General features: G+C 37.6%; 1 protein-coding gene across 2 annotated transcripts in view; it reads right to left on the reverse strand.

Annotated features, from left to right (window-relative positions):
• The window catches only part of MTDH (metadherin), a 33,133-nt gene extending 6,451 nt beyond the window's left edge, over positions 1-26,682 (reverse strand). Inside the window, exons 1-11 of one of the 2 annotated variants that reach the window (XM_027692358.1) lie at positions 26,069-26,682; positions 19,980-20,084; positions 17,054-17,135; positions 16,424-16,603; positions 14,933-15,001; positions 12,219-12,467; positions 9,479-9,565; positions 7,514-7,612; positions 5,299-5,423; positions 4,607-4,726; positions 1,983-2,102 (exon numbers count right to left, since the gene is read on the reverse strand). In XM_027692358.1, coding sequence (XP_027548159.1) covers positions 1,983-2,102; positions 4,607-4,726; positions 5,299-5,423; positions 7,514-7,612; positions 9,479-9,565; positions 12,219-12,467; positions 14,933-15,001; positions 16,424-16,603; positions 17,054-17,135; positions 19,980-20,084; positions 26,069-26,473 — 1,641 coding nt within the window. In that variant the 5' untranslated portion in view covers positions 26,474-26,682. The remainder of the gene's footprint in view (positions 1-1,982; positions 2,103-4,606; positions 4,727-5,298; positions 5,424-7,513; positions 7,613-9,478; positions 9,566-12,218; positions 12,468-14,932; positions 15,002-16,423; positions 16,604-17,053; positions 17,136-19,979; positions 20,085-26,068) is intronic. The other variant, XM_027692359.1, reaches the window with a different exon arrangement.
• Positions 26,683-26,925: the final 243 nt, after the last annotated feature.

Raw genomic sequence — 26,925 nt, forward strand, 5'->3', positions numbered from 1 at the left:
ACATGCCTGCTGATAAAATGCAAAAAGTTTCAATGAAGCCCAATGTATAATATGGGAAAAACAGTGTGATGTGAAACAGAAATCTTCAACAGTCAGGTGTTTCTGGTGCCTATGAGGATATACTGAATAATTACTTATTTGTACTCAGTTTATTTTCCCTTATATTTGGTTCTCATGTTTTGGAGCATTTGCTCAAGCAAGACTAAATTACCTTGGAAACTCAAGTCATCCATTTCACACATCAGTCACAGATTGTTTCTAAAACTTTTTGGAACAGCTGAGTCAAACAATATTGGAAGGCATCTCTGCCTGTGTGAAATTACAATGAAGCCCAATCTGATGGCAAGGAGATTTGATAAAGACTGACAGACCATCTGCATTGTCAGATACAACAATTCGCAAGCTGTCCTTTATCAACTCCAGTTCCAGAGAACGTTAGTAATAGTTTCGTTTATCCTCCATACCAAGTTTAATTCAGTCACCACTTACACAGACATACACAGGCACACATATGAACAGATTGAATTTAAGATTCAAGAGTAACAGAAGCTCTCAAGCCCCTCAAAAATAGCACAGTGTGGGTCTACATCACCAAATCACCTAGGAATTTTGGTATGATTATAAACCTAAAGAATTGAGGAAAGTCTGCTGAAAATGGGCTTGTATTTTGACAGTGTCAACAGCTTGTGAGAAAAAATAAAATCTAACTGCTGATACATTTCAAATCAATTTAGATTTCTGAACAGTAAAAGCTATAGTCTTTTGGGATGCACCAGTACGCCTCTTTCTAGATGCCAGAAAAACCCACCTTGATGTCATAACCCAAGCTTTCTGTCTACACATTTTCAACTAAAGCTTCTAAAATGAAGCAATGTATTTGCTTTCAAGTTTTTTTTTTTAAAAAACAGACACTAACAGGAATAAAGGCACTTGCACACACAGGCAGATATCTTTTCAAATACAGCTTCAAAAAACCACCTCTAAAACCAGCTGTGCACTGGTCAGATAGAATAGGTAGCTGTTGCTAATGTTGAATAAAGGCTGAGCTGATCTAAACTAAATAATTGTAGTAAAGCTCCATTTGGATGTAAGGTATTTTTAATGAGCCTTAAGTATGTCTGAATGAATGTACTTTTCAAGACACATTTTCAACACATTTCTGTACTTTTTCTTTGGTGACCTGCATCCTCTTGTAAAAGATTTCATTCTAGTATTTTCATTTGAATCTTAACACCTTATTATCCTCACGAAACTAATGCTTAGCACTTAAACTCAGTATTCTGACATATACTCTCTGGTACTGAACTGCTGCCTCACTAGTATTGTTCACTTTTTATGGAACACAAAATCAATGCCACTAGAAATATTAAATACTTCACAACTCCTACAATGTGACAGTTTGTAGGGTACCAGTATCTGAGAAAGCTGCTATTTGGAGAAAGATTGAAAGAGAACTTGTATTCACTAGAGTATGTTTCAACTGTGAGATGAAGCAAACAGTTTGTGAATTGGTTCACATAAAACCTTTTCTTATTCAGTCACTAAGATTAAGCTCAATACAGCTATAAAAAAATCAATTTTAGACAGCATTTAAGTCAGAATATAGTACGTCAATAACACTTCATTCTTTTGCAACAGAACAGTAGAATATCCTACTAGTATTGTGCTCAGAACTTTTAGTTCTTATGTTTCCAGATTTCAAAGTTTTCAACTATTGCCTGAATAATTCAAACGAGAAAAAAACTTGCCAGTCAAGAAAGTGACTACTGATTTGGAAGATACTGCTTTTCAGAGTAGATATATTTTTTAAAACTCATAAATGATATCTATCTGAAATTCAATTTCTCAATTACCTTTACATTTGTAAGCATTTAGCCTGAAACAGTATTCTTAGTGTAACCTTATCCATATAAATTCATCTTTGAAAGGACTTCAGCACTTCCAAATCCAACTGTAACATAAACCAAATTTTGCATCCCTACCTTAGCTGGTTCACTAGTACTTATGGTCTTCAGAGAAAAAGCTCTTTCCTGCTGTGGTTGAACTTTTGAGGTATCCTCCTGAAATTCCTCTCCAGCTTCTCTATCCAGTTCTTCAGCGTCCTACAAAAAGGGGTGTGGGAGGGGAAAAAAGAAAAGCCTGTGTTTGCAGTCACGTTCTGACTCTGCTTCCCTGCATGAGTTTTGTTGCCATAATTTTTCTTATAGCTTCTGTAACTTCTATACTAACTTCCATAACTAAGAAAATCTATTAAAAAAATTAAAGTAGTGGGCTAAAATTAGCCTAGGCTAACACTCAAAATTTATAGAACAACAAAATAAAAAAATACCCATAGAATCCAATAAAGCCCAGAAAGCAGTATTCTTCATACAGTTTACTAACAAAAATCCCAATCTGAGAATGTACTACACTTCACACTCCTGTTAAATTATAAGGATGTGAAGTTAAACTGAATTTACTCTAAAAACTTTGCAAAAGTATCACAATGACACTTGACTGCTCTCAATTCTGTGCTTTGTTACACATAGAAAGTTTTAAAATGCAAGCGCTGCATATTAACCTGCATAGTTGTCTATTATTAAGCTTTAATATTTTTGCAACCCAATTTAGTTTGGCATGATGCCTGTAAAACAAACTTCAGTACAGAAAATGAAAATATGTTCAAAGTATCCAAGACTTTTACTCCTTAAACACTCTAATGGTGGAAAGTTTTCATTTTACGTGTGGAATTAGAGTAGTTACACTTCTTTATAGGACTAGAAGAATCCTGTGGTGGTAAAGAGTTAATAGTACACAGGTCTCCGATTTTAAACTGGAAGTACCTCTTGAAACACTGTTCCTTCACTTACTTCCACTGGAACCTTATAAAAATGCAGTCACAGTCTAAGTCTGTTGCTTCTTGACAGGAAAGAACACATTGCCTTACACCTAGCTCTTAAGTTAGCTTCCACTGCTTTGACAAACACTGAAGTCAAAAAAAAAAAAAGAGTGTGAACATTTAACTATAATCAGTGAGAAAGATGAATCTGTTTAAATGAAGGTGTTCCATTTTCAGAGAATAAATATACAGATTTTAAGTGAGTTTGAAGTAGGACTGGCAAGTTGAATTACTAAACTCTTATAAAAAGGATAACTTCAGTGATGTATTAGGAGTTCTGTCAGCTCCTATCAAGCAATACGCTCAATTTTACATAAAAATTTAGTACAGACAAATTCTCATCTGCAAACTTATGGCTTCATAGACTGATGGACTGAAGGAAAAAGTAACGAAATTGAATGGTTGGAGACTAATACGTAGAATAAGTGAATCTGGTTATGTTAATATGGACAGTAGAACTCCATTTGACATATACCACTTAAAAGACAGTTCACAAGCAATGGAAAAAAAAAAATTCAGAATACCCTCGCTGACTATAAGATCCATCCAGGATACCCACAAACACCTGTTAACCACAACCTATTAATCTTGACTTACATTCAGAGTCATTGTAGAGCCCAGAAAAGATTTCAATTGCAAAAAAGCTGCAGTCCTAGTTCCCCCAGATTGAATCTGCCTCAAAACAAACACTGCAAATTGCCTCAAATTTGTCTCAAAAGAAACACTGCAAATTGACACAAGCTCCACCTCCAAACAGACAACTTGAAAAGACAATTTTATATAGCAGGAATGTAATATTTTAAAATTGTTTAAAAAAAATCTCAGACTGAAAACGTGACAACCATAAAAGCAAATCCAAAGCAAGTATGACCGAAGTTTTGCTTTCCCCCCTCTCCAATCCACCTAGTCAGATTTCACTGAACACTGATCATTTTGTAAAGAATGTAAACTATGAATGGCTGTCACTACAAGCAGATGCAGGATGTAATCTGATAATGAGCTATTAAAAGCTTTTTCCTATTAGGAAGGTACTTGTTTTCATCTATTCAAACATGATTCAATTGCCAAGTGAAGTGCAATCTGCTTTCGCTATTTTTACAAACGTGTTTCAATGTAATCTTCAAAAGCTATTTAAGTAACACAGAAAACTCCAACCATCCTCAGTTTGAAAATATTCTCTTCCTTGTTAAAATCTGACTCAGAGTAGCTCCGCCCATTGAGTTTGAGGCATTGAGACTTTCAGATAAATCAAGTTACAACAGTACTTACGAAAACCACTATATTCTCACAGAATTGAAAGTTTAAGAGAGAACTTAAATTTCTTTCATTCTACTAGCTAGCTATGTTCACCAAGGCAGCTGTCTTTGAAAGGACATGAGGAGAAGGCTTCCCATGCAGAGGGCAGTTCCTCCTGGAAGCATCCCTACAGTACAGAATCCAGATTTGATAGAAAATAAATAATTCAGGATAAATAGATCCCATATTTCACGCTTTTCTTAAACCCAGTAAAATTACGAATAATTCCACGTTTGACCTGTGAATACAACAAATTAAGGAAACAGTAGTAAAAGAAGAATTACTTTAACTCTTGAGAAACAATAGTAGACAATCCAATACCATAAGGAAATTAATTTCCCCAAAGTAATTTTTGGTTAAGATGCTAATATACAAAGATAAGCCAATTCTGTGAATTCCTCGCAACTGCCTTTCAAACCATCCAGATTTTACCTGTGCAGGAGAGTTAGCTTCTTCCCCCTGCTTCTTCTTTTTCTTCTTCTTTTTCTTGGATTTGCCACTTGTAGAACTCTGAAGAACTGGTTCTGCTTTTTCTCTTTCATTATCTGAAATCTTCGTATGGGAACAGAAGGTATTTAGCATTTAAAATGACAATGAAACATGCCTTCTATAGACTAAACACAAATTAACAGTTATAAGGAATTTAGTTGCAAATAGAAGTGTAAACAGCCTTATCTGTTCAGTTCATTTTAGGAAGGCCACATTCTTTACATGCTATCTGGTAATACAGGTAGAGGAGTTGGGAAGGGAAAAGGCAACAGAGCACCATGTACTGGTGCCATGGAAATGCTGTTTTTCATATTGAGAAGTATTAACGTATTATAACATACTGTTAAGAAGTATTTATGAAAACAGATCTAAATCCTCTCAGTCTATACTGATAAGGTAATCCCTCTAATTACAGTGAGACAGTAAGATTTAACATGGAGCTGAGCAACTTCTCTTTTCTTAATAACAACACATGCATTTTCCTTCTCTGTGTACACAACAGACACATTTGTGCTATTCTTATCAGTGTAAAAGAGATGAGAGATTACCTTTATCACCACCCTCTAAGTTACTTTAAGAAATGGCAGTGGTAAGGGCAAAGTCTTGGTGCTAAGGAGAAAATACCACCTTTTTACCTTCTGAATATCAGATCTCTCTTCACGCTGAGGAACAGAAGCAACTTTTTCTTCATCTACCCAGTTTCCCCACTCCTCTGCTGGTGCATTCCAATCAGAGCTGGGATCAGCTGAAGAAAGTCCATCTACAAAGATTAAAAGTTTTTTTCAGGAATATTGCCTTACTTTACAGGTGCTCTTTTCCAGTTTAAAAATGAAAAAAAAAACCAAACCCAAAACTAAGCATAAACCCACTTCTTGAAATCAAGACATAAATAGTAATTTCCTGTATTTCTGAAAAAAGTAAAGATTTTATCAATAGGGGCAGGACATTTTTAAGTAATGAGTACGACCGATTTTACAGCGCAGTCTGATTACAGACTAATCACAGCAGCTAGCCAGATGCAACTGTTTTGAGATATTTTTCTAAACTACATGAAGAGGAACAAATTTAAGAGTTGTTCTCTATGTTAAACCTTCTTCCTAGTTCACGAAAAAATTAGGATGAACTGTAACACTGATCAATCTTACCTTAGTAAGATTACTTTACAAGTGATATATCTGAAAGTGTAAATCTTAGTCAAAAGTAATTTTGAAGCACTGACATTTATTAATAACCTTATTTTTTCTAAGACGCTTTCATCCCTACTCCATTTTGTTATTGTTCATTTATGATGGCACATATTTATGTTGTCACACAGGAATGACAGGTTTAAAAGGTCAGTTATAGAAAAATTAAAAATATCTGAAGAGAAGAACTAAGCCTTAGACTGTCTGTTTAGTAGAAAGTTACTGTAAGCCAATTTTAAAACAGAACACCTTGTAAAAGATTGCATTTTCATTTCACATTTGTATTAACATCACAAATATTTCTCACCCCCTGTCTATAGCAAATTGAAGAAGAGGCACACTTGGTCTGCCAACTACAGTGGGATTCAGTTTAGTCATTTAAAAAGCAAGTCAAAATGAAAAGCAATAATAAACCCAATTAAATTTACTGGCAAACATACAAAGCTAAAAATGCACTAAGAGATCTTAAGATTAGTTAGTGCCTCTTGCCTTCATAGAAAAATATTACCTTAATTATGCCTACTTTGGATGCTAAAATTTACTGATTTGAAAACACAATTACTGCCCAACATAACACCTCACAGTTTATCTACTGCCGTCTCACTACTTGCTTAAGGAAAACATCCATTCTTATTAATAATAAAAGTAAGTAGTATTTCTACATACAGTTAATTTCCTCATTCTGATCCTGATCAAGCAGTGAGGTGTATCTGTGTATCACGTTGGCCTAAATTTGCATTTACCCACTTCTATCAGTGTACCCTTCAATTAGTTGACATCTATGATGAAATTACTCTACTAACAGAAGCTATAGCCTTAAACACTCTATGCTCAGAAATGTGAATGAATGATAAAATGTAAATCTGATTACTTTCAAGTGATTAACTGATATGTGCTTCCCTTATCCTTAAACCAGATAAACCACAAAAGATAAGTTTCAAAGTGATCTGGTATCAGAGCAATAATGCAGGACTGCATCAACCTATTCCACTTTTGCAGTCATTAAACAGGAAGTTGTTCTTAGAGAGAAGGTAACATGCAAGGCTGCTCTGGTAGTCAATTTCAGGAACAATTGTCCAGCTCAATGCCCTAACATTTTCTTGAGGGAAGGGAAGGCAGGGAGTAAACACCCATTTTACCGCAATTCCCAAGTAATTTCAGTGATTTCTATCCTATATGTGTTTTCTATACACATAAGAACTTCCTAATGTTTGGTAAATGTGAAAGTAAGTTAGATTAAATACAGGAGTCATATGTCACATTAACTTTTCAGTAAGGTACAAACATATAGAAACAAACTGACTCAAATACAATCTGCTAAATATGTATTTTGCAAACTTGCAGTAGATTTTTCTCATAATTTGCAGTAAGACTTTTTAAATTTATTACGAAGATTTTTCTAGCAAAAGCCAGAACTGCCTTAAAATGCATGAGCTCTCCCACTTCAGAGTTTGAATAGCCAAGTATTTTTTCTAAAAATTAACCATTTTCTATTATAATTTGTGAAAATACTTCTTCCTACTTTCTTCAAACTGTCAATTAACCCTACAAAAGTGAAACATTCCAGGTTTTTCCTCAGATATCCACAACTGTCTAATACCAGTAGCTAATATAAGTAACTAACAGTAATTAACATTTTATTAATGAACATTTTAGAGGAACATACTTAACCCAGACCATTCATCATCGACAGGGGGTTGAGCATGACTTAAATCCCACTGAAAATCAGAAGTACCAGTCTGAGAAACTGATTCACTGTTGGATCCTGAAAGGGAATAAACAGAATTGTACTCGTAAGTTAACAAGCTTCCTGAAGTTTTCTTGGAGAACGAAATTCCAATCAAAGTAGGAAAGGAAGACAAAAGCCTCAAAGAAAACACTCTGATTCTAAGGACTGCACAGGACAGGAAAACTAGTAGGCTCTTGTACATGAGGTATATTCAGAAAATAAGGAAACTGAAGGAAGACAAAATTAAGTCATGAAAAGAATATGGAAAAAGAGATAAGAGTGAGTGACAGCAGTCTATGAGGCTTTCAGCAGTCTCCTCAAACTGAAAAATACAATGAAATTTTGTGGATAGTAAAATTATTACCCTGTATTAGTAGGAACTCTTACAGGGAGAAGCTTAAAAGATTACTAGAAAGAAACCTCATTAATTACATTGCAGGTCAACCAATTAAATTATACATTACTAAGATTCCAATTCTCATTTAAAGTAAAGGATTTCAGGAACGTAAAAGCAGCATGACAAACAACAGTAAGGCCAGTATCAGTCATGATAACAGAAAGAGTTACACACCTAACATTATTAAGAAAAATAAACAAGAAATAGAAACCGTTACATAAAAAAGTAAAACACCAAAAAAACCCTTAATCGTAAGAATGAAAGAAATTAGTGTATTACTGTATGCTGAGACTTCTGAGGTTTAAATGCAGCTTAAATATGACCTGCATCTCTTTTGTACACACCTCTGCAAAAGATACCTCAGATGACAGAAACATTGACGTGTTCTCATTGTTTTTGCCAACCAGTCACAATTAAGAAGTAAATATATGTCCATGTGGTCACTTTGCATTACAGTGTTGCTGGCTAACAGCAACGAATAGCATTCGTTGTTTTCACACTTCTCTCCAAGTTTTAATGATGGTATTGCAGATGAATCTCAACTCAGCCTGTCATCCTACTTTATTTAATAAACTTTAAGTTTTAGTTTAGAGACAACTTGAATTCAAGTGGCTGCTTGGAAATTTTTTTTTTTAATTAAAACTCTCTGTACAATTAAGACTCAGGACACTGAGCTTGAGTTCAACAGTTAAAAGCCTGTAACATGCAATACAAGCAAACATAGCCTAGAGTGCATAAGCACTTGGACAGCTACTTCCGAACAGAAAATAGCCATGCCAAGCTCATGCAGTAAGCAAGCAAGAGCAGAAAACCTGACATATGATCCCTTTATTGTATAATAAATCATTGTAGCACTTATGTCAGTAGTTTAACATACAAGATTTATTATGAAGGCAGGTTTGCACTCTACGGCAATTTCACCCTTCAAAAAAGAAAACCCTAGAGCTCAGCTTTTCCATCTGTCATACAGAGAAAAGACTCAAGACTTAAAATCCTGCCAATGGAACATATTTGGAAAGTAGTGATTCAGTTCCTTGAAGGGCAAAAAACCATCAAATAACAAACCTCCCAAAAGATCAGAGGTAAATGGGTTTTCCTGGAAAGCAATCTTCAGATCTCTAACTTGAGACATAGCAAAACTGAGCAACCTCTTACGCCCATTATTTAGACTTAACACACAAACAGGAGGGCTAAGTAAGAAATTACAGAATCACAGAATGATTTGGGTTGGAAGGGACCTTAAAGATCACCTCATTCCAAGCCCCTCTAGGTACCAACCTTCTTAATGATCTAGCTTCTGATTATCAATTTAAAACAGTTACTTCATTGCATAATTTCAGCATAACAAAAAAGCTTTCTAGGCTTTCATAAAACATGTCCTCTACTCTTTACAGTACTATTTTCAAAGAACAATGAGAAAAATGTGTATTAATAACACTTGGCACACTACATTCCACCCGGTGGAGTAGAAGAGAGTGGAAAAATCTTTGGAAAGGCATACATACCAGAAACTGCAGGAGTTAATCCAAATGAAGAGAAAGAAGTAGAATTCTGTTCAGAGGTATTAATCCTTGCATCCATATTCCAAGCAGCTGTGGAGGAAGGGGAGAAAAAAAGTAAAAGAACTTCACACACTGCTGGCAATGTTGAAAAAGTTAGTTATTTAATTATGAATCAAATCAGAAAAACAGTGGACATTTCAGCTGTGATAACATTTCACACAATTGAGGATATTAATCAGTACTGATAGAGATGGGACTTCAGGAACACACAGCTTGAAATAATTTTCAAGCTTTTCAAGATCATCTTCCCTTTCAGCTTAAATATGAACTTCTCACAGAGGAAAAGCAGACTGTCTTTTGAACGCCATTTTATTATTCTTCCCATTATCACAACCATGAAGTTATCAAAAAGCACATGTAGATGAAACACAGCTTGGAGAAAACATATATATATATATATATGTTAAAGAATAGAACCAAATTTAGAATAATTTTTGACAAACAGGAGATACTGCTTAAAAATGAACACATACTTGACTGTTAAATGTAAGGCAGAAAATAAGCAGAAATGACCAGTGGCACAAAAGGAACACCTGGTTATAATGTGATTCTAAATAAAAACTACTAGTGTTTTTTTTTATTTTGAATCATATTTATTTAATTGGGGGGGATGCACTAAAAACTGGACAGGTATTCCAGATCTTGCCCAAAAGGCGGACAATCACTATCCCTAATCTACTGACTCTTGCGTTAATACATCCCAGAATACTTTGCTGCTAGGACCTATGGCTGATTCGTGTCCAGCTTGGTGTCCTGCAGGACCCCTTATCCACAGAGCTTCTCTCCAGACAGTCAGTCTCCAGTCAGGATTGCTTTCAATCCAAGGTTCAGTACTTCACATTTGTCCTCACTGAACTTCCTTGAGTTCCTGTTGACCCATTACTCCACTGGGTTTAGGTCCTTCTGGATGGCACCCCTGATCTGGACTGTATCAACTGATTCCCCCGTTCCCACTCAAGTTTGGTGTAAACTAGAAATCTGATATAAATGTCACTCTGTTGCCTCTTCCAGGTCACTCATAAAGACAATAAACAGGACAGTTTAAGTACAGCCCTGTGATATCCCCCTTGTTAACAGTCTCAAGGGAGAGTAGGACTTACAACCATTACCTTTGAGCCTGACCAGTTTTTCAACCACCCTAACTTGGATACAACAATACCGTGAGAGACAGTGTTGAAAGCATTAGTCAAGTCACCATAAAAGATTTCCACTACTCTCCTCTGATCCGTCAAATTAGTCATTTTACCAGAAGTAAATCAACCTGGTCAAACATGATGTATTCTCAGTAACAAAACCAACAAAAAGATGGTCACAGTAACCAAGAACTGCCTTATTAGAAAGTACAGCAGAATACGACTAACTAGAAGACGAAAAAAGCCCTTTGCTTCCACTTGGCAACAGTAAAGCTTCCAATGGTATATTAGGCCCAGCCTCAGGAACCCCACTTCAATATATGCCAGAGAAATAAAAAAACGCCTCATCTTGTGCTAGTTATGGCTGGGGTAGGGCTAAGTTTTGGATTTGTGCTGAAAACAGGGTTGGTAATACTGTGATGTTTTTGTCATTGCTGAGCAGTGCTTACACAGAGCCAAGGCCTTTTCTGCTTCTTGTACCACTGGCAGCAAGGAGGCTGAGCATTGTCTTCCCAACAAGAAGTTGGGAAGAGACACAGCTGGGACAGCTGACCTCAACTGGCCAAAGGGATATTCCATACCATATGGCATCAAGCTCAGTATATAAAGTAGGGGGCAGAAGGAGGAAGAGAGACATTTGGATTGATGCCATTTGTCTTCCCAGGTACCCATGATGTGGGATGGGGCCCTGCTATTTTGGAGATGGACAAACACCTGCCCATGGGAAGCAGAGAATTATTTCCTTGCTTTGCTTGCATTATTTCCTTGCTTTTGCTTTCCCTATTAAACTGTCTTTATCTCAACCCATGAGTTTTCCAGCTTTTACCCTTCTGATTCTCTCCCACTGGTGGGGGAGTGAGCAAGCACCTGTGTAGGGCCTTGTTGCTGGCTGGGATTAAACCATGATAAGACTAAAGTAACACTGCTGAATTCAAAGGAACACTGCTTTCCAAAAGAGATGAGAATTACTGAGACTGAACAGTGGGAAGGGCCATATTACAGCATTTACTAATAAGCTGGAGATTGCTGCCCAGAGAGAAATCAAAAAATGTCTTCTCCACTATTACTATGGACAGCACAAATGATAAAGGCAGAAAATTGTACTGAACACTAAAAACCAGTTTCTAATGAGAAAAACAGTGTAATACTAAATGTCACAGAAGTTGAACAATCTTCATGCCTGGAGCCTAAACAAACACCTGTCAAAACCAAACACAGTTGACTTGATCATGTTGGATCAACAGAATAGACTTATGACCTGGGTTTTAAGACATTCTTTAAAAGAACTTACACTTCAAAATGGCACAATTTTATCTCAGAAACAATTTTATCTCAGCTAAACTCAAAAAACCCAGTTTAACTGTACACAGAGCCATAGACGCTAAGCCATCAGAACTTACAGTAAACAGAAATTGTTCAGTTTACATTTCACTAGACCACCTCAAGATTTTTTTAATATATAAACATAAAGATATTTCAGAGATCCACTACTAAAAAATATATTTATGTAAAAATGCTTAAATGAAGCAAGTTTCTTCAGAACAGCTTACCAATGGGAGTGAACAAAGAACGCTCTTTCCAAGGCCTGCCCACCAGGCCTACACCCCAGTCCTTTCCATTTCCATTAGCATCTCCAGTGTCCTGGCCCCAAGCCAACGTCTCAGTCTTCCTCTTCCCAGCTGCAGTTGAAGGAACAGATGTCCATTTCTCCTCTCCTACACCAATTTGTGAGATTTTTACAGACTTCTCATTCCAGCTTCCTCCATTTACTGTATGGCTTTCAGTCAATCCAGGAGAAACTTAGATACAAGAATAATGAAAGCATTATTTAAAATAAGAATTGGATGAAGAATTAAAATATCACTTACGTGCACACTCACTTGATTAAAAAAAACCAAAAGACAAATGAACGGCAGCTTTGCTACACCAGTGTGATACGGACGAGCTGCTGCTCTGTCTCAGTTGATTTTCCAGTTCAGATGATATGCACCATCTGTCTACTAACTTGAAGAGTAAGGAACAAACAGCACCAACTGCACTCTCTATCCTCATCCCTTTCTTTATAGGGCTGGTATATTGGTGAATCAGTGCCTCTAGATTAAAAAAAAGGCCAGGTAATTTCTCTTATAGTATGATGATGATTTGTGGAAAATCCTATTCACTAAATGGAGAATATTTTTGGTTTCATAACTGCAGTTTTCCAAGCAGGAACTAGAAGAAATTACCAAGTATTAGAAAATACTTACCAAACACTGCACAGGATTTACAAAAAGCAAAGTTATCATATTGTTGATAACTGTCCACCAGAGTTAGAGTTAAAAATCACAGTAACACTCTCAAAATAATTTATAAGTAACATATTTTATGTTATACTAAGATAAAAGACCACAAGACTCCAACTGTTTACCCTGATGAGAAATTACGAGCCATAGCAAGTTTAATGTATACTTTGAGAGAAATCGGCAGTACACGGAGACAAAGATCATTATAAAACATTTTTAAATTTATGTCCCTATAAAATATAAGGGCTAGTGCGCACAGCCTCACCTCCTATATATCACAAACCTTTCTCAAAGGGCTTTGTATATCAAAACCCCTCTCTTTTTATATATGCAGTGTAAACAACAGAAAAACTGCTCTTTTACAAACAATTAAGAAATACCTGCATATTGCAAGTGTAACACTTAAACAGTCAGCCAATACCTCATGCACAAGTCAGTATCGATCCACCAACAAAAACTACAGACCGAACATTTTATTCCTCAAACGAAAGCATAGCTCAGGCAGCATGAACATGCCAAATTCAAGGCAGCCTCACTGACAAAGTATTGATTAAGTGAAATATGCCTAGATTTTCACAGATAAATTAATTCCAAACACAGACATCTGTAAGGTCATCATTGCTGTACACCAAAACACTGCCCTTGCTCCACAGCACTAGCACTGCTCCTGTCAGTCAACTTCATCAGAAGGTAATATGAAGTCCTGGGGAAAGGCAACAACAAAAATACCAAAGAGACAGAAACCAAACTGTAGTTGGTAGAAAAACCCTTTTGCAACCTTGCAAAAAGGTTATCTGAGGTCCTGAAGGAGGAGCTTAATTATTCTGTGTTTATTACACTACTCTTTACCTTCTATATGACCAGCATGTTTTTACAGAATCGCAGAAAACTTAAGATTGAAAGGGATCTCTCCAAGTCACCTAGTTCCGCCTTCTGCTCAAAGCACAGCTGACTTCTAAATTATACGACATTATTCAAGTTCTGGAAACCATAAAGGCTGATAGTTCAAAGCAGCATCTCTGGGAAATCTTATGAAGAGCTGTTTTCCTCATGGCCTGTCAGAATTTCCTCTTACTGAAACTTGATTATTGCCTCCTGTCCTCTCATTATGTATCTCTGAAGAATACAGCTCCTTCCGTGTGATGGTACAGAAGTTTGCATGTGAAGTAAAGCTCTCAAAAACGAGCAGAAAGGGATTCACTTTCTGGATCTGAGTGCTTTTAATAACTCATTTGACTTTCTTAATTACACTAACTACTTTTTATTAAAACAACACCGCTAATGTTGGCTATCTGTAAGAAACAACTATGTTAATTTTATTATGCCAAACTAACTCACTTTAAGTATTACTATAGCAGTATCTCTTATTAGAAAACTGCTAAGATTCACTAGTCAATGACAGTCTAAAAAGAGCCAAATATTTTGAGTATGACATATGTCATGTAAATTTATAAATATATATTTAAGAACTTTAAAAATTAATGTATTTATGCATGTCAAAGGAGTATGTAAAGAACTGAGTAACTAGTGTATACAATCTGAAACAAGCGAAAATTTTGCAATAATCAGGACTTGTGAGTTCTTGGCAGTTATCTAAACTAAGTTTTTCTTTGAGCAAATAATCAATTCATTAACATGAAAAAAAGTTTGAAAAGCTAGCATAGAGGATTTTTCAGTGGAGCTTGAAAATGAGCCTTAGTGTTCTGTAAGTAACAATTTGTATAATAGGTAATCTGTCTGAAAATTCTAGATACCGAATCCTATTTCCGTATGTAAAAGAGACTGTTTTCAACCTATTAAAAAGTAACTGCAACTTTGAGATATAACATTTATATACAACATTTGCACAGCCAAAAGAGCCAGCTGTATAATAAAGTTCCATGTCAGTAACTGCACAAGGTCCTGCACCAACAATTAGTGTTTTCCACTATGTAAAACACTTCTCTAGTTACTTATGATGCCCAATAATGAAAACTTTTTACCTTGTGGAATTGATGACTCCCCCTTTGCATGTTTAGAGCTGCTAATCTGTGCATTAGAAAGTGCATCACCTGATTAGGAAGTAAGAGGAAACAAAGTTATACGAAGCTTTTTCAAACAACACCACCTGTAAAAATCTTCTTAAAGAGTATCCATTATTTTAAGAAAAGAAACATATTAATATCTCAAAGTAAATTAAGACATTTCCAGAAAATTTAGAATAAAATTAAAATGCTCTATTATAATTTATTTATTATTTGTGTTTATTTTGCAGATAGAATGAACTCAAACTGACTTAGCACCCATAAACCAAGTAACTGCAGATTTCAAAGAACCTTAGCTAATTTCCTCATGAATGAAGAGCAAAAATCTAAAACAGAGGCTGTAATTTTCAAGATAAGGGTGGCTGTAAGTATTTCTGACCTGTAACTATTTCTTTTTACCTTACCATGAAAACACTAGATATAGCTGAATTCTTTGCAGATTAGTTTGGTACAAGGTGATACATAAGAACATGATACATAAAGGACTCTGGCTAGAGAGGTTAAAGTAGAAGTTAAGTTTCACCACAGTGCAGAGAGACAGCTGGAACTACCATTTCTTAAAACTCTCTGTAAATGGACAGGGAAAAAACAAACGTAACAGGAAACAATTGATCTAGTCCTCAGGGCAAGAATTATGCACCTAGTCAAGATGCAAACAAGTGTCAATAAAACACCAGGGTGAGGCATATAAATTTCAATAAATTGTTATAAGGTACCAGACAGTTGCTAGGCTCAGTCTTTTTGTTACTGTGCTAGAACATCAAGTTTCATCTAATTAAAGCACCAAATTCTCAGTTGCAGCCAAATATGAATTCCTGTGCCTACACATGATTTAAACCAGCCCATGCAACCTTCTGTAACAGCAGAAGCCATATCTATTGAATTCTTAGCTATAATAATTGATTACTAAATCTCAGCCAGATGTGCCTCATCATTATGAACAGCTTTAGTACAGGGTACTACTAAATCTACACTGGAAAAAATGCCTACATGTTAAGCGGTGAATGGTCTTTAAAGAGAATTTCATGGGCATAACTCTCCCGAAAGGAAGCACTTAAAAAGTTAAGGAGCTGGTGCTGCCTGCAGCAGTGCTGAGGATGCCTTTGAAGTTCCAGGAAACATAAAGGGCAGAGTCAGCAGAGCACAAGCGAAGGAACAGGGATATATGCCTGCGCAGCTGTGCAGCTACCGACAGAGCACCAGTGTGGATAGAGGTCAGTGCCTCAGCCACTTACTCCAGAACATTCTCTCTTGAGCCTCCCCAAAAATATGGCTAAAAAGGGGGGAGTTTTGCACAATAAGAAAGTACTTTTACACAGCCTGACGTAACTTCCTCAAGAGTTTCACCTCCAAATATACCTATCATATGTCCAAAACAGCGTCACTATTTAAGCATGCAAGTAAAGTTATCTTTCTAGGACAGACTCACAGACCTATTGACCATCATACCTTTATTTTTTCTGAGACCAACCGGCAGTGATGGTGTAGGCATCAGTTGTTCAATGGATACAGTAACCGTATTTTCTAGCCCCTGGAGATTTGATTCTCCGGAGCCACCATCAGTCAGCACCTTGTCTCGCTTACGCTGTTGACGCTTCTCTCTGTTACTGATTTTTGTTTCCCAGGCTCCTAAAACATCACCCAAATGAAAACAACAAAAACTAAGTCAGAGAGCAAGGGAAGAGCTTTAGCTTGTCTCATATCAAGCTGAAGTCTGAGGGCAGTTTAACAATCAGACATGGCAGTCAGCTTCAACATTAGTTTGAAAACACAAACAAATGGCTAAAGGTAAGTTTTTCTGGATGCAATGTGATAATACTTTGCTTCACAGAGCAAAACATAAGTAACATGAGGGCTCTACTATTCACAACTTATCAGTTTTCATAAGTTTAACCTAAAAAAATCAGTTTAAGTTACTAAATTCTGTTATTACAAAGATCAGATTTCCAGATATAGTATGTGACTATGGAGTTATGACAAAAAAAGTTTCTTATGTTTTTTTATGAATCAAACACAAGTAAATCTTAAACAGCATTTAAGCCAAAATGCTTGCATGTTGCGTATGTTTGTGTTCAGTACCTTCATCAACTTCCTTTCCATCTAGACGAGATGTATCCTGAACCGTTTTAGCATCTCCCTTTGATTTCTTTTTTTTCTTTGACTAGAATAAAAATAAAACATTATCTTAATAGTTATTTAGTGGTCACTTTTCATAGTGATTCAGAAGTCTCCCCCTCCACCTCCAGCCAAAAAAAGCAGGAATGAATTTGAAACAGATTTTCCTGAACAACCCATGAAAGACACAGCACAGAAATGGCAGGTGGGTGGAACATTACTTATGCTACAGAGCACAAAGCCCGGTGGAAGAAGCTGTGCTGGTGGCATCACAATCACAGAGGAGTAATGAGCTGTGTAGCAGGCAGATCTCAGTCTGGCAAAATTTGTTTTGTGCAGAAGCAAGCATAAAGTTACATATGGAGAAATAAATAATGCCATTGACTCCTTTTAAAAAAAGGTATGAAAATTCCAGCTTGGAAATTATTTCAAAACATAAGCTGTGCTTAGAGCCCATACATGAAAGACTTTTGCCCCCCCCACAGTTTCATCAATTACAGCTTCTTGAATACAAGAGCTAAGCTAAAAAAATAGGAACAGATATGACTACTTCTGCAAACAGTTTTGGTGCAACAGGTAGCAATATACAGTGTTGGCCAATAGCCAAAGAGCACATGAGGAACTCAGCAGGCCACCCAAAACTTTTGAGTCCTGAAGATGCACCATACCCCATGCAAGAATGATAGAAAAATAAACTTTTCTTCTTGATCCCTAATGGTCTAATTATTTCTAGTATTCAGGACAAAGCAAAGTTGTCTGTTTGCAAACAGAATGGAAGATGGTATTTTAACATTCTACAGTCTCATCCACAGAGTCACTTCTCAGATAACAGTCCCTTACACTAAACACTAAAAACCCCCCTCTGTAATGTGGCAAATTACTTAAATGGAAAGTAGGGAAGAAACTATTCAAAGTGTCAAGGGATTTATAAACTCTATGAACAGTCACAGATCAGACATTACCCAAAGCTTTCCCTTCCACAAAGCAGAACAACTTAAATGACTACCCTGAAAAAATGTGCATGAAATTCACAACCCCAAAGCAGGTAAGAAATAGAGAAGCAAAAAGGATGTGTGATTTTCATTGAAAGCATATATCCAGGCACAAAAAAAATAACCATGCCCTTCAGGCCATAGATTATATGTATTCGTATACCTACATACATGTACATAAATCGTTAATCCCACCCACTGACTTATACTATCCATCCCAAACTACACAAAGACACATACACAGGACCCCTTAAAACCTTAGCAGGTTTATAATGTTACAAATGTATCAGATGCCCTGAGAAGCCTTACCAAATAATTAGATGCCTGTACAGTCACCTGTAGTTCAAGGAAAGTTCTTGAGTATGCTTTTGACTGAAGGGCAACAATCTACTCCTGAGTCAATCATGCTTTGCCCAGGGTCCCCCAGAGTGTTGTGAAAACATAATTAGGTTGAATAATCATTCATATATTGGCACTCATTTAGTGCAGTTGCAGCTTCAACTTTGCATTTTAAAATTCAGACAACTATGTTTGCAATTTTAAGGCAAAGTTTGAGTTTAGCATTTAAACACCTTGCCTACTTGAAAACCTGCAAATAGTTATTCATTCAGGTTCAAATTGTGTTATATTCTTGGGAAAAAACCCAATAAAGTCAATCTGATATGCAAAATATGGGGAAGAGAAAGAGGCACTCAGTATGAAATTTTACAGCAAACCTACTTCACAGAAAAGTCCTTTATTTGCCAATGCCAAAAAGATTTTGAGTCCCACAGCAAACTAAAAGAATACAGTCTTTTAGCCAATATACTAACTGCAAAAGAAGTTATTAGAGGGCAGTCAAGTACGTTTATTAAAGCCTGAATGAGCTAAAATGACAATAATCATAGAAAGGCTTGGTTTGGACGGGACTTCAAAAATTATCCAGTTACAACCTCCCTGCCATGAACAGGGACACCTTCCACTAGATCACATTGCTCAATGCCCCATCCAACCTGGCCTTGAACAGAGCCAGGGATGGGGCACCCACAACTTCTCTGGGCAACCTGTTCCAGTGCCTCGCCACCCTCACAGTACACTAATTTCTGACTGTTTATGCACAATCACTTATTTTTCCAATACTCCTCAGCAGAGTTACGACAAATGCATTTTGTTGAAGAAAATAAGTCAGAAATCCACGAGAGTGGAAAATGTTAGCAAAAGAACCAAGCAAAAAAAATTATCATCAAAGGCCTATCAAGTATATCCATATTGCCTACAAATAATAGTATATATGATAAGGCAAGAAGATATTAGTCCTCACAGTGCAAAAAATAACACTGCCATTAGCATGGTTACCTTTTAGATAACACTGCAGATGAATGTTTAAAAAGATGTTTTTAATGTAGCTGTTCAATATGCATAATAAAAAGCTCACACCAGACTTCAAAGCCCATATTTGTCATCAAAAATTAAGAACTCTAATGGATACATCTGGCAAAAGAAATAAGCAGGCACATGGTCTCAATCCTTTGAATAGTAGTCCCCCAATTGGTAGACCATTTAAAAGGCACTTAACAATACTATCACTATGCTGCATCTCCATAGAAGCCATTGAAGAAACACAAACTTAATTTCAGTAGGCTTATCATTGTCACATGATGAACAGAGATATCAGTGTTTAGTTGGGGGCAGGAGGGGGTTTTGCTTCACAAACATTCTATGATAAGATATGGTCTCAGAAGTTAAGAAAATACTACTTTAGCTCTTTCCAACACCAAATCAGATTAGCACTACTCATAGTAAGAAATATGCCTCTTCACTCATGTAAGTAACAAGATTTTAAATTACAAATAGAGTTATTAGATACTTAAATAACATACACTAAACTTTGACATTGTCATTTTGTATCCATAACTGACCTTTTCATTCTTCTTTTCTGTCTCCACGGGCTGCTTTATATTGTCTTTACGGACAGTTTGTGTTACTTCATCTTCAGATACATCAAGGAAAGACCGTCCATTAGGCTGTGTAAATAGTAAGTGTAAATAATAAAAAAAATTGAAGAAAGCAGATGATGCAAAGCTCAAATTACACTATGACTGAAATGCAATTACTTGTTGACTGGAAAATGCTTGTATGATTATTGAATAAAGACTATTGAATAAAGCAGGCTAAAATGTGGAGTGGTGCTCAAAATACCTACTGCAATTCTATATTTACCAAACACAGAAATGAAAAAGGAAAGGAAACAGGTCTCCTCATTTCATCTCATGCTACTCAACCCAGGAATTGCATATCAAAAGGTAAATTTCTGAAAGTTACCCTTTTTTTAAGTTCTCTGCAGCTGTTCCAAAAACTGATTCAGAACAGCTACAGTTGTACGTGCCATAAATTATCTAATTAACACAATTACCACTTGGTAGCAGTTCAGCAACAGGCTGAATTTTTAAAAGTAATTTCTACTTTAATCAAACATCTGCAATTTCTGTGTATATCCCTCACAGCTCACTTCCTTCACAAGTTAAACTTCATAGTAGAACAGAAATTAGAAGTCAAACACGAAGCATGACTAAGCACGACATCCCATTGTTCTTTCCAGACAGATTTGATTATAGGCGTTACATTAGTCTACCATTTTCCCCTCACATAATAAAGGAAAGAAAATCAGCATGTATTATTCAACATCCAAAGTTAAAACTCTGGACAATCATTAAATTAGTCTTTACCACTACCTTCGGCAGCAGAGGCATACACCTTAGCCTATATATTCCCCATACAAAAATGTAATAATTTTTAAGTTGTTCACTGTTAACAAAAAGCTATGACTGAAATTACTGTGCTTAACTGCAGAAAACATGAGAATAAGCATACATTATACTACTGTCAGCCATTAATTTCACTGAGTGAAAAACAATTGTCAAGAATAGTATTTGATAAAGTCCACATAAATGTCACTGATTCACATTCAAAATGACTCAGATAAATTAATGGTTGAAAATTAAATAATCATAAATAACTACTTCAAAGTTACTTTAATTCTGGCAATTCTTTTAAAATAAAGTTCAAGCTATATTACCTTTAGTTATTTTTTGTTATTAAAAAACCAAAAGCTATTTTAACTCTGCATCACACAAACGTAATTGCTTTCAAGTAAAACAAAAGCCATATCACAACTTAGTGTGGCCTATTCCTTCAAATATTAGATCTGATCCTCAGTTTAACTGTTACAGGTATTTAAGTCTTGCCATGTTATATTACACTTACAAACCACCACTGGTATGATTTCACCAGTGCATAACATAGTATTGCTTACCATAGTTAGCAAGCATGCCAACTTCTTAAAAGTAACTATTAATAGAAATTGAAAGATCAGGTCACCTAACCCCTCTTCTCCTGCAACAACCAGCTTTAAACTAGAGTTCTCATATCTAAGATGCAGTACATTTCCCTCAGCATTCTGAAAATTAAGTATATTTTACAAATCTGTGTCTCAGAACTCTCCCTAAAAGTTCTTCTCAACAAAGCTCACAATACTGAGTTTCACAGGGATACCAAAGACCTGATACTCAATCTTGAAAATAACTCATTTCCAAAAATCAGTTCTTGTGCCCCTCTATTTTCTTCAGATTCTGTTTAGCGGTAAAGTATTGGATTTGATGCATCTGGAATTGCACTTTTGTCAAGAAAATTTACAGCCAACTAACTTAAATTCTGTCCCTTGCTTTGCTTCTTTGCTATTACATATATACCTTAAGTTAAAAAAAAAAAAGCCCAAACACTTTCTTAATCACTCCCAAATATTCAACAGCTAAAAGTTTTAAATAATTTAAAAAAGCTTCAGCTGTTTCTCTGAAGTAATAAACTAATTCATATCCCTTAAGAACCCTCTGGAAAAATTCATCCCCATGACTGTTCAAAATGCTGTCTGATCATCTGATCATATAAACAACAACCTTTAGAAAGATGTTTAAAAACTTGCACTTCAATATACTAAGGGAGAAATGTATCCCTGAATAGTCTCCTTTTCAGTGGAAGCTTTCCACATTTATTTTCTGCCCACAGATGAATCATAGAATTTTAACCAAAATCCATGTGACCATTTTTGGATATACCAAAGACAGCAACAGAAGCGGGAAAGAAAAAAGCTTTTCTATAGTACTCAGAAATGTTTTGTTTTAAGACAACCACAGCCCAAAATTTAAAACTTTATGGGTAATATATTAAACATCCACCGACAAAATTAATTAATTCAAATTGTGCAATTTATTGTGCCATCTTTTTTCCCCCTCATCCTAAGGCCTCCAGGTATGATGCAACAAGGCAGAAATAGTGCTGTTAACAACAGCACCGATTACTGAATGCTTTTCTTGCCTGATGACCCTAAAATTCCAATATTTAAACAAACTTTTTTCACACAATTCATTTGAGGGTGTTAAGATACACCAAAAGTAGAAAAGGTTTTGCTGAGACTGTCAAAATGAAAAATATTCTTTATACATGGCACAGTGCAAATGATAACTCAGTTTCACACTTCAAATAGCAGTTAATGAAATTGCTTTAGTCTGAGTGTTACACGGCTGTATTAGCCAAAGCCCTTAGTTACACACTATAAAGATATCTCTGCTTAGAATACCTTTGGCCAACGAAAGAATCTGATTACCAATATTTTCTGCAAGCTTCTCTTCAGAAAGAAACTAGGCAGTTTTCTCTTTGAGCCCTGTAGAATCCTACAGCTCAACTTGTGCCCTTTGATCATTAACATACAGACAAACCAATGCAGGTGTATCAGCTGAAAGTATAAGTCTTTATACATATATATGACTGCAACAAGCATTAAACGGTCATAGCCCAAAAAGTTCTTTCAAGAAGACCAAGTATGAAACTCTTTCAAATGAATGCAAATGCTTTTACTAGATCATGTAGCATTTACTCTCCAGGTGTACTTCAAACAGTAGGAAGTACATAGTCAATTCAGTATTTTCCACATCTACAAATAGATGGTGTGAATGGCTTTCTAAAGCTGTAGCAGAGCACAGAAAATGGCTACTCTCAAGTTTCTGTGGTGTTTTGCAGATGGCACAGAAACCACGTAAGAATAGCTTTACCTTTTTCTGCTGAAAGTTTAAAAAGTAGGAAAGAGAGGCACAGAAATTATTCAGAAGAGAAGGAAATTAAAATATAATCTCAAGAGATTTTTGGAAGAAAAAAAAATCTTCATGGGACCAAGGAACTCTGTGACAGGAGAAAAACAGCACTGCCTCTTCCAGAAGTTTAAAAAAAGAAAGAAAAAGAAAAAAAAAGGAAAAAAAAAAGCAGCTTCAATTTTTCTGCACAATCTGAAGTAGGGACACCATATTACCTTGCTCCAAGCAGCTGCAGAAAGCTAGAACTGGCTCCATAAACTATAATGGTAATGAATGCTTAACAGTTTCAGCTCCATTTTTTTCTCAGTATGCTCACAGCAAGTAAATAAACAGAATCTCATAGCTGCTACTGTATCCAGTCAACACAGTGCTATTCAACTAAACTTACTTTACTGAAAACATGAGGTAAGTTGTACTCTACTTATACTGGAACTAAATGAAGCCACATGCAAGAAAGAAAGCTATTAATACTCTTCCTCAGAAAAGGTACAGTGAAGAACACTTCTGAACCTGACTGATGAGTGTTACGCATCACCTGCCATACAGTGAGCTCAGTAATGCTGTATTAAAGTAACCCTACAGCTTTTAATTAGACATCTGTAGTGTGTTCTTAATGCTACAGACCAGTTGCTCTAAGCTTTCTGAAACGCCTGCAATGGAAATCTAGACCCTGGCATAGCAAGTCCTGTAGCAAATCTACTGGTAATAGGCTTACTCTTTTCCCCTCCCAGACCTCAGTATTAACATCCACAAAACCACAAGATCAAAATGACCAGGCAACAATCAGTAATAATTTTTGCTGCATCTTTAAATTTCCAATGTTATTTTCAGAATTTTTCACATGAAAATCAGAAAACATTGCGACATGTTAATACTGGTCTCTCTGAACTTATCTCGGAAAATGAGAATAAGGCAGGCCTAATAAACTTTGCCACTGGTATAAACTTATTTGCACTTCAGTTAATGATTTAGTTCATGCATTTTCTTTTGGGGAAAGGTGGGATTTTTTTCATCTTCGAAAGAAAATAATGAATACAAAGTACTATAAAAATAACTTTTAAAATCTTAACAATACAGAATGACAGTTCAAAAACTACTTTACTCTTCTTATTATGAAAAGATTTGCTTTACATTGCCTTAACTTTATTCTGTGCCTGTATAAACCAAGCTTGAAACAGTACAATTATTTGTATTTACCAAAAATGTCAGTTAGTTAAGTTTTATATGAAATTGATATGAAATTCGCTTTTATGAAGCCCTACACTACAATGCATTGTCAAGTCAACAGTAAATATCTGCATATTCACTCTATCTTCTATTGAGGCACTTTTTAATGTCTTCAATGATGACTTGCAAGAGCTTATGCTGTGGAGTTTAAAAAAAATAAAACAAGCAAAATTTAAATAATTTCTAAGACTAGTCTTTGTTTTCAAGAAGGTATAACAGATCTACTAAATCCTGAAAAATCTGCTGTTCAAGATGGCAAAAAAAATTACAACTTTAGCATGCCTTCTCCAAAATGGAGACCCAAGCTACACTGGAAAGATTCTGAATCACAGTGTTTCTTCTTCATGGTGCTCAGGATTCAGACTCTTGCAACTTCCAGAAACAACTTCAGTAGTTCAATGTTCAAAGACAGGTTGGTGGCCTATGCAGGCTCTTTTTTTTTTTTTTTAAGATGTTCTAGCCTTAGCTTCTCATTGAAAAAATCCCCAAATTTCTCAAATCTTAATACTGCCACAGACTCAAATGAAGATAGAAACCTATTGTCTCTCCTTTTTCTGGCCATTAGGGAAACAATTCAGATTTTATAGAGCAAGATATAATTATATGACACAGTTGTAACAGGCAGGGGACATCTGCTACACTTTCATTCCTATAATCCATTTGGACGTAAATAGGATTACAAACATCCTAACAATATAAACGCTATAGAAGCAATCCCTTCAAGCCCCAAAACTGTGACAACTGGAAGCTTTGAAAGGACTGTTGAAAATTTCTGCATTCTACTAATTTTTTCACAAGTGGATGCATACTTTCAAAGATGGAAGGTTCCCACACCACATACTGAGGATTTTTTTTAAAATTACAGGAATGATCTGTTTTTAAGGTGCTGCTAAGACACAGATTTCCTTATTAAAGGAGATGATCCTTACTGTAACAACTAAATCAGACATATTCCTACTGAGGCAAGCTCACTGCATGATTGACATTAACACGTTCCATTGAAAATACACAGCAATAAGCTCACTCAAGTTTGAATCATCACAGCATTTATGAGGCTTAGAATGCTGCTTCCACTAGTCTTTACCTGCCTAGACTACAACTCCTGTCTTGAAACTGTAAGCCCAAGGTCTCCACTAGTGGGTCCTAACCCTGCAAGCATTTACTGAATAATAATAATAATAATAATAATAAATAACGCTTTCATGTAATTTTTGTTGCCCATATAAAGCTTCCAAAAAGAAGCGAGCCTTTTCTCATCACCCAGAATTGTTAACATGCAATTTCCGTGTGTGCGCGCTTCTCCTCCAGGTTTTCAGCGGAACCAAGTAATCCAGACTACACGAGACGGCTTCAGAGCAGTCAGGACCCCCCATCATCCCTTCCACGGGCAAATATCGCTCGGCGGGAGGTCTGTGGCACCCAGACCCTACGATCGGTCCTGCCCTTCCCAGCGGTGCCCACCCGACCGGCGGGCGGTTCACGGGTCGGGGGCACCGACACGGGGCCCGGGAGAGCGGCCGCCGCGCTCGGGGCCGCTCACCAGACGCGGCCCTCTCGCCCTCCCCCGCCCGCCCCGTTCCACCGCTGTCAATGAGACTTTCACCCCCCGGCCCTCCCGGCCCCCGCACCCCCCTCACCCGCGCCGCTTTCTCCGGCAGCTTCTTCCTGTTTCGCTTTTTCTGCTCGTCGCCTTTGAGGTTGATCTGCCCGGGGCCCGGGCCCGCCGACTTGCCCTGGCCCCCGCCAGCCGCCAGGCCCGCGCCGGCCGCCTCGTCACCCTTCCTCCCGGCCGCGCTCCTCGCCGGCTGCTTGCGGAGGCCGCCCCGGCAGGCCGCGGCCACCAGCAGCCCCAGCAGCGCCAGCCCCAGCGCGGCCGGCACGGCCAGGGCGAGCCAGGTGGGCAGCGCCTGCGGGTCGAGGCCCAGCTCCAGGCCCAGCTCGGCACGCAGCAGACCCAGCCCGCCCGACAGGGCGTCCCGCACCCGGACCGCCGCCTCCTCAGCCCGCCGGGCCGCCGCCTCCTGCCAGCTCCCCGCAGCCATCGCGCTCCCCGACCCCGCAGAGGCCCGAACCAGGCGGGGCGGCGAGGGGGCGCTCAGGCCGAGCGCATCGCGACCTCGGGAGAGCCGCGCCGGCCCGCCCGAACCGGAGGCGCCGGGGGTTGGAGGGAGGGAGGACGGGGCACGGTCGGAGCCTCGACGGGACGCGGCTGCCTCAGCCCCGGGGGCGCCCGGGTCTCCTCCTCTTCCTCCTCCCCGCCCTCCGCCTCGCACGCGACGTCACGGCCCCGCCGCGCGCCCGCCGCAGCGCGGCCCCAGCGCCATCACCGGAGCTCCCGCCTCCGCCACCGCCTCCCGCGCCGCGCCCTGCCCGGCCCTGCCCAGCCAAGGGCGGTGCCGGCAGGGAAGGCAGCAATCTCGACGTGGCAGACAGCGAGCGGGGAGGGAGCGCCGGGGCGGCCCAGGGGTTGGAAAAGCTCTCCAAGATCATCGAG

Source organism: Neopelma chrysocephalum, unplaced genomic scaffold (assembly GCF_003984885.1).
Source record: "Neopelma chrysocephalum unplaced genomic scaffold, ASM398488v2 Primary Assembly neopelma1_86, whole genome shotgun sequence".
Taxonomy (NCBI): Eukaryota; Metazoa; Chordata; class Aves; order Passeriformes; family Pipridae; genus Neopelma; species Neopelma chrysocephalum.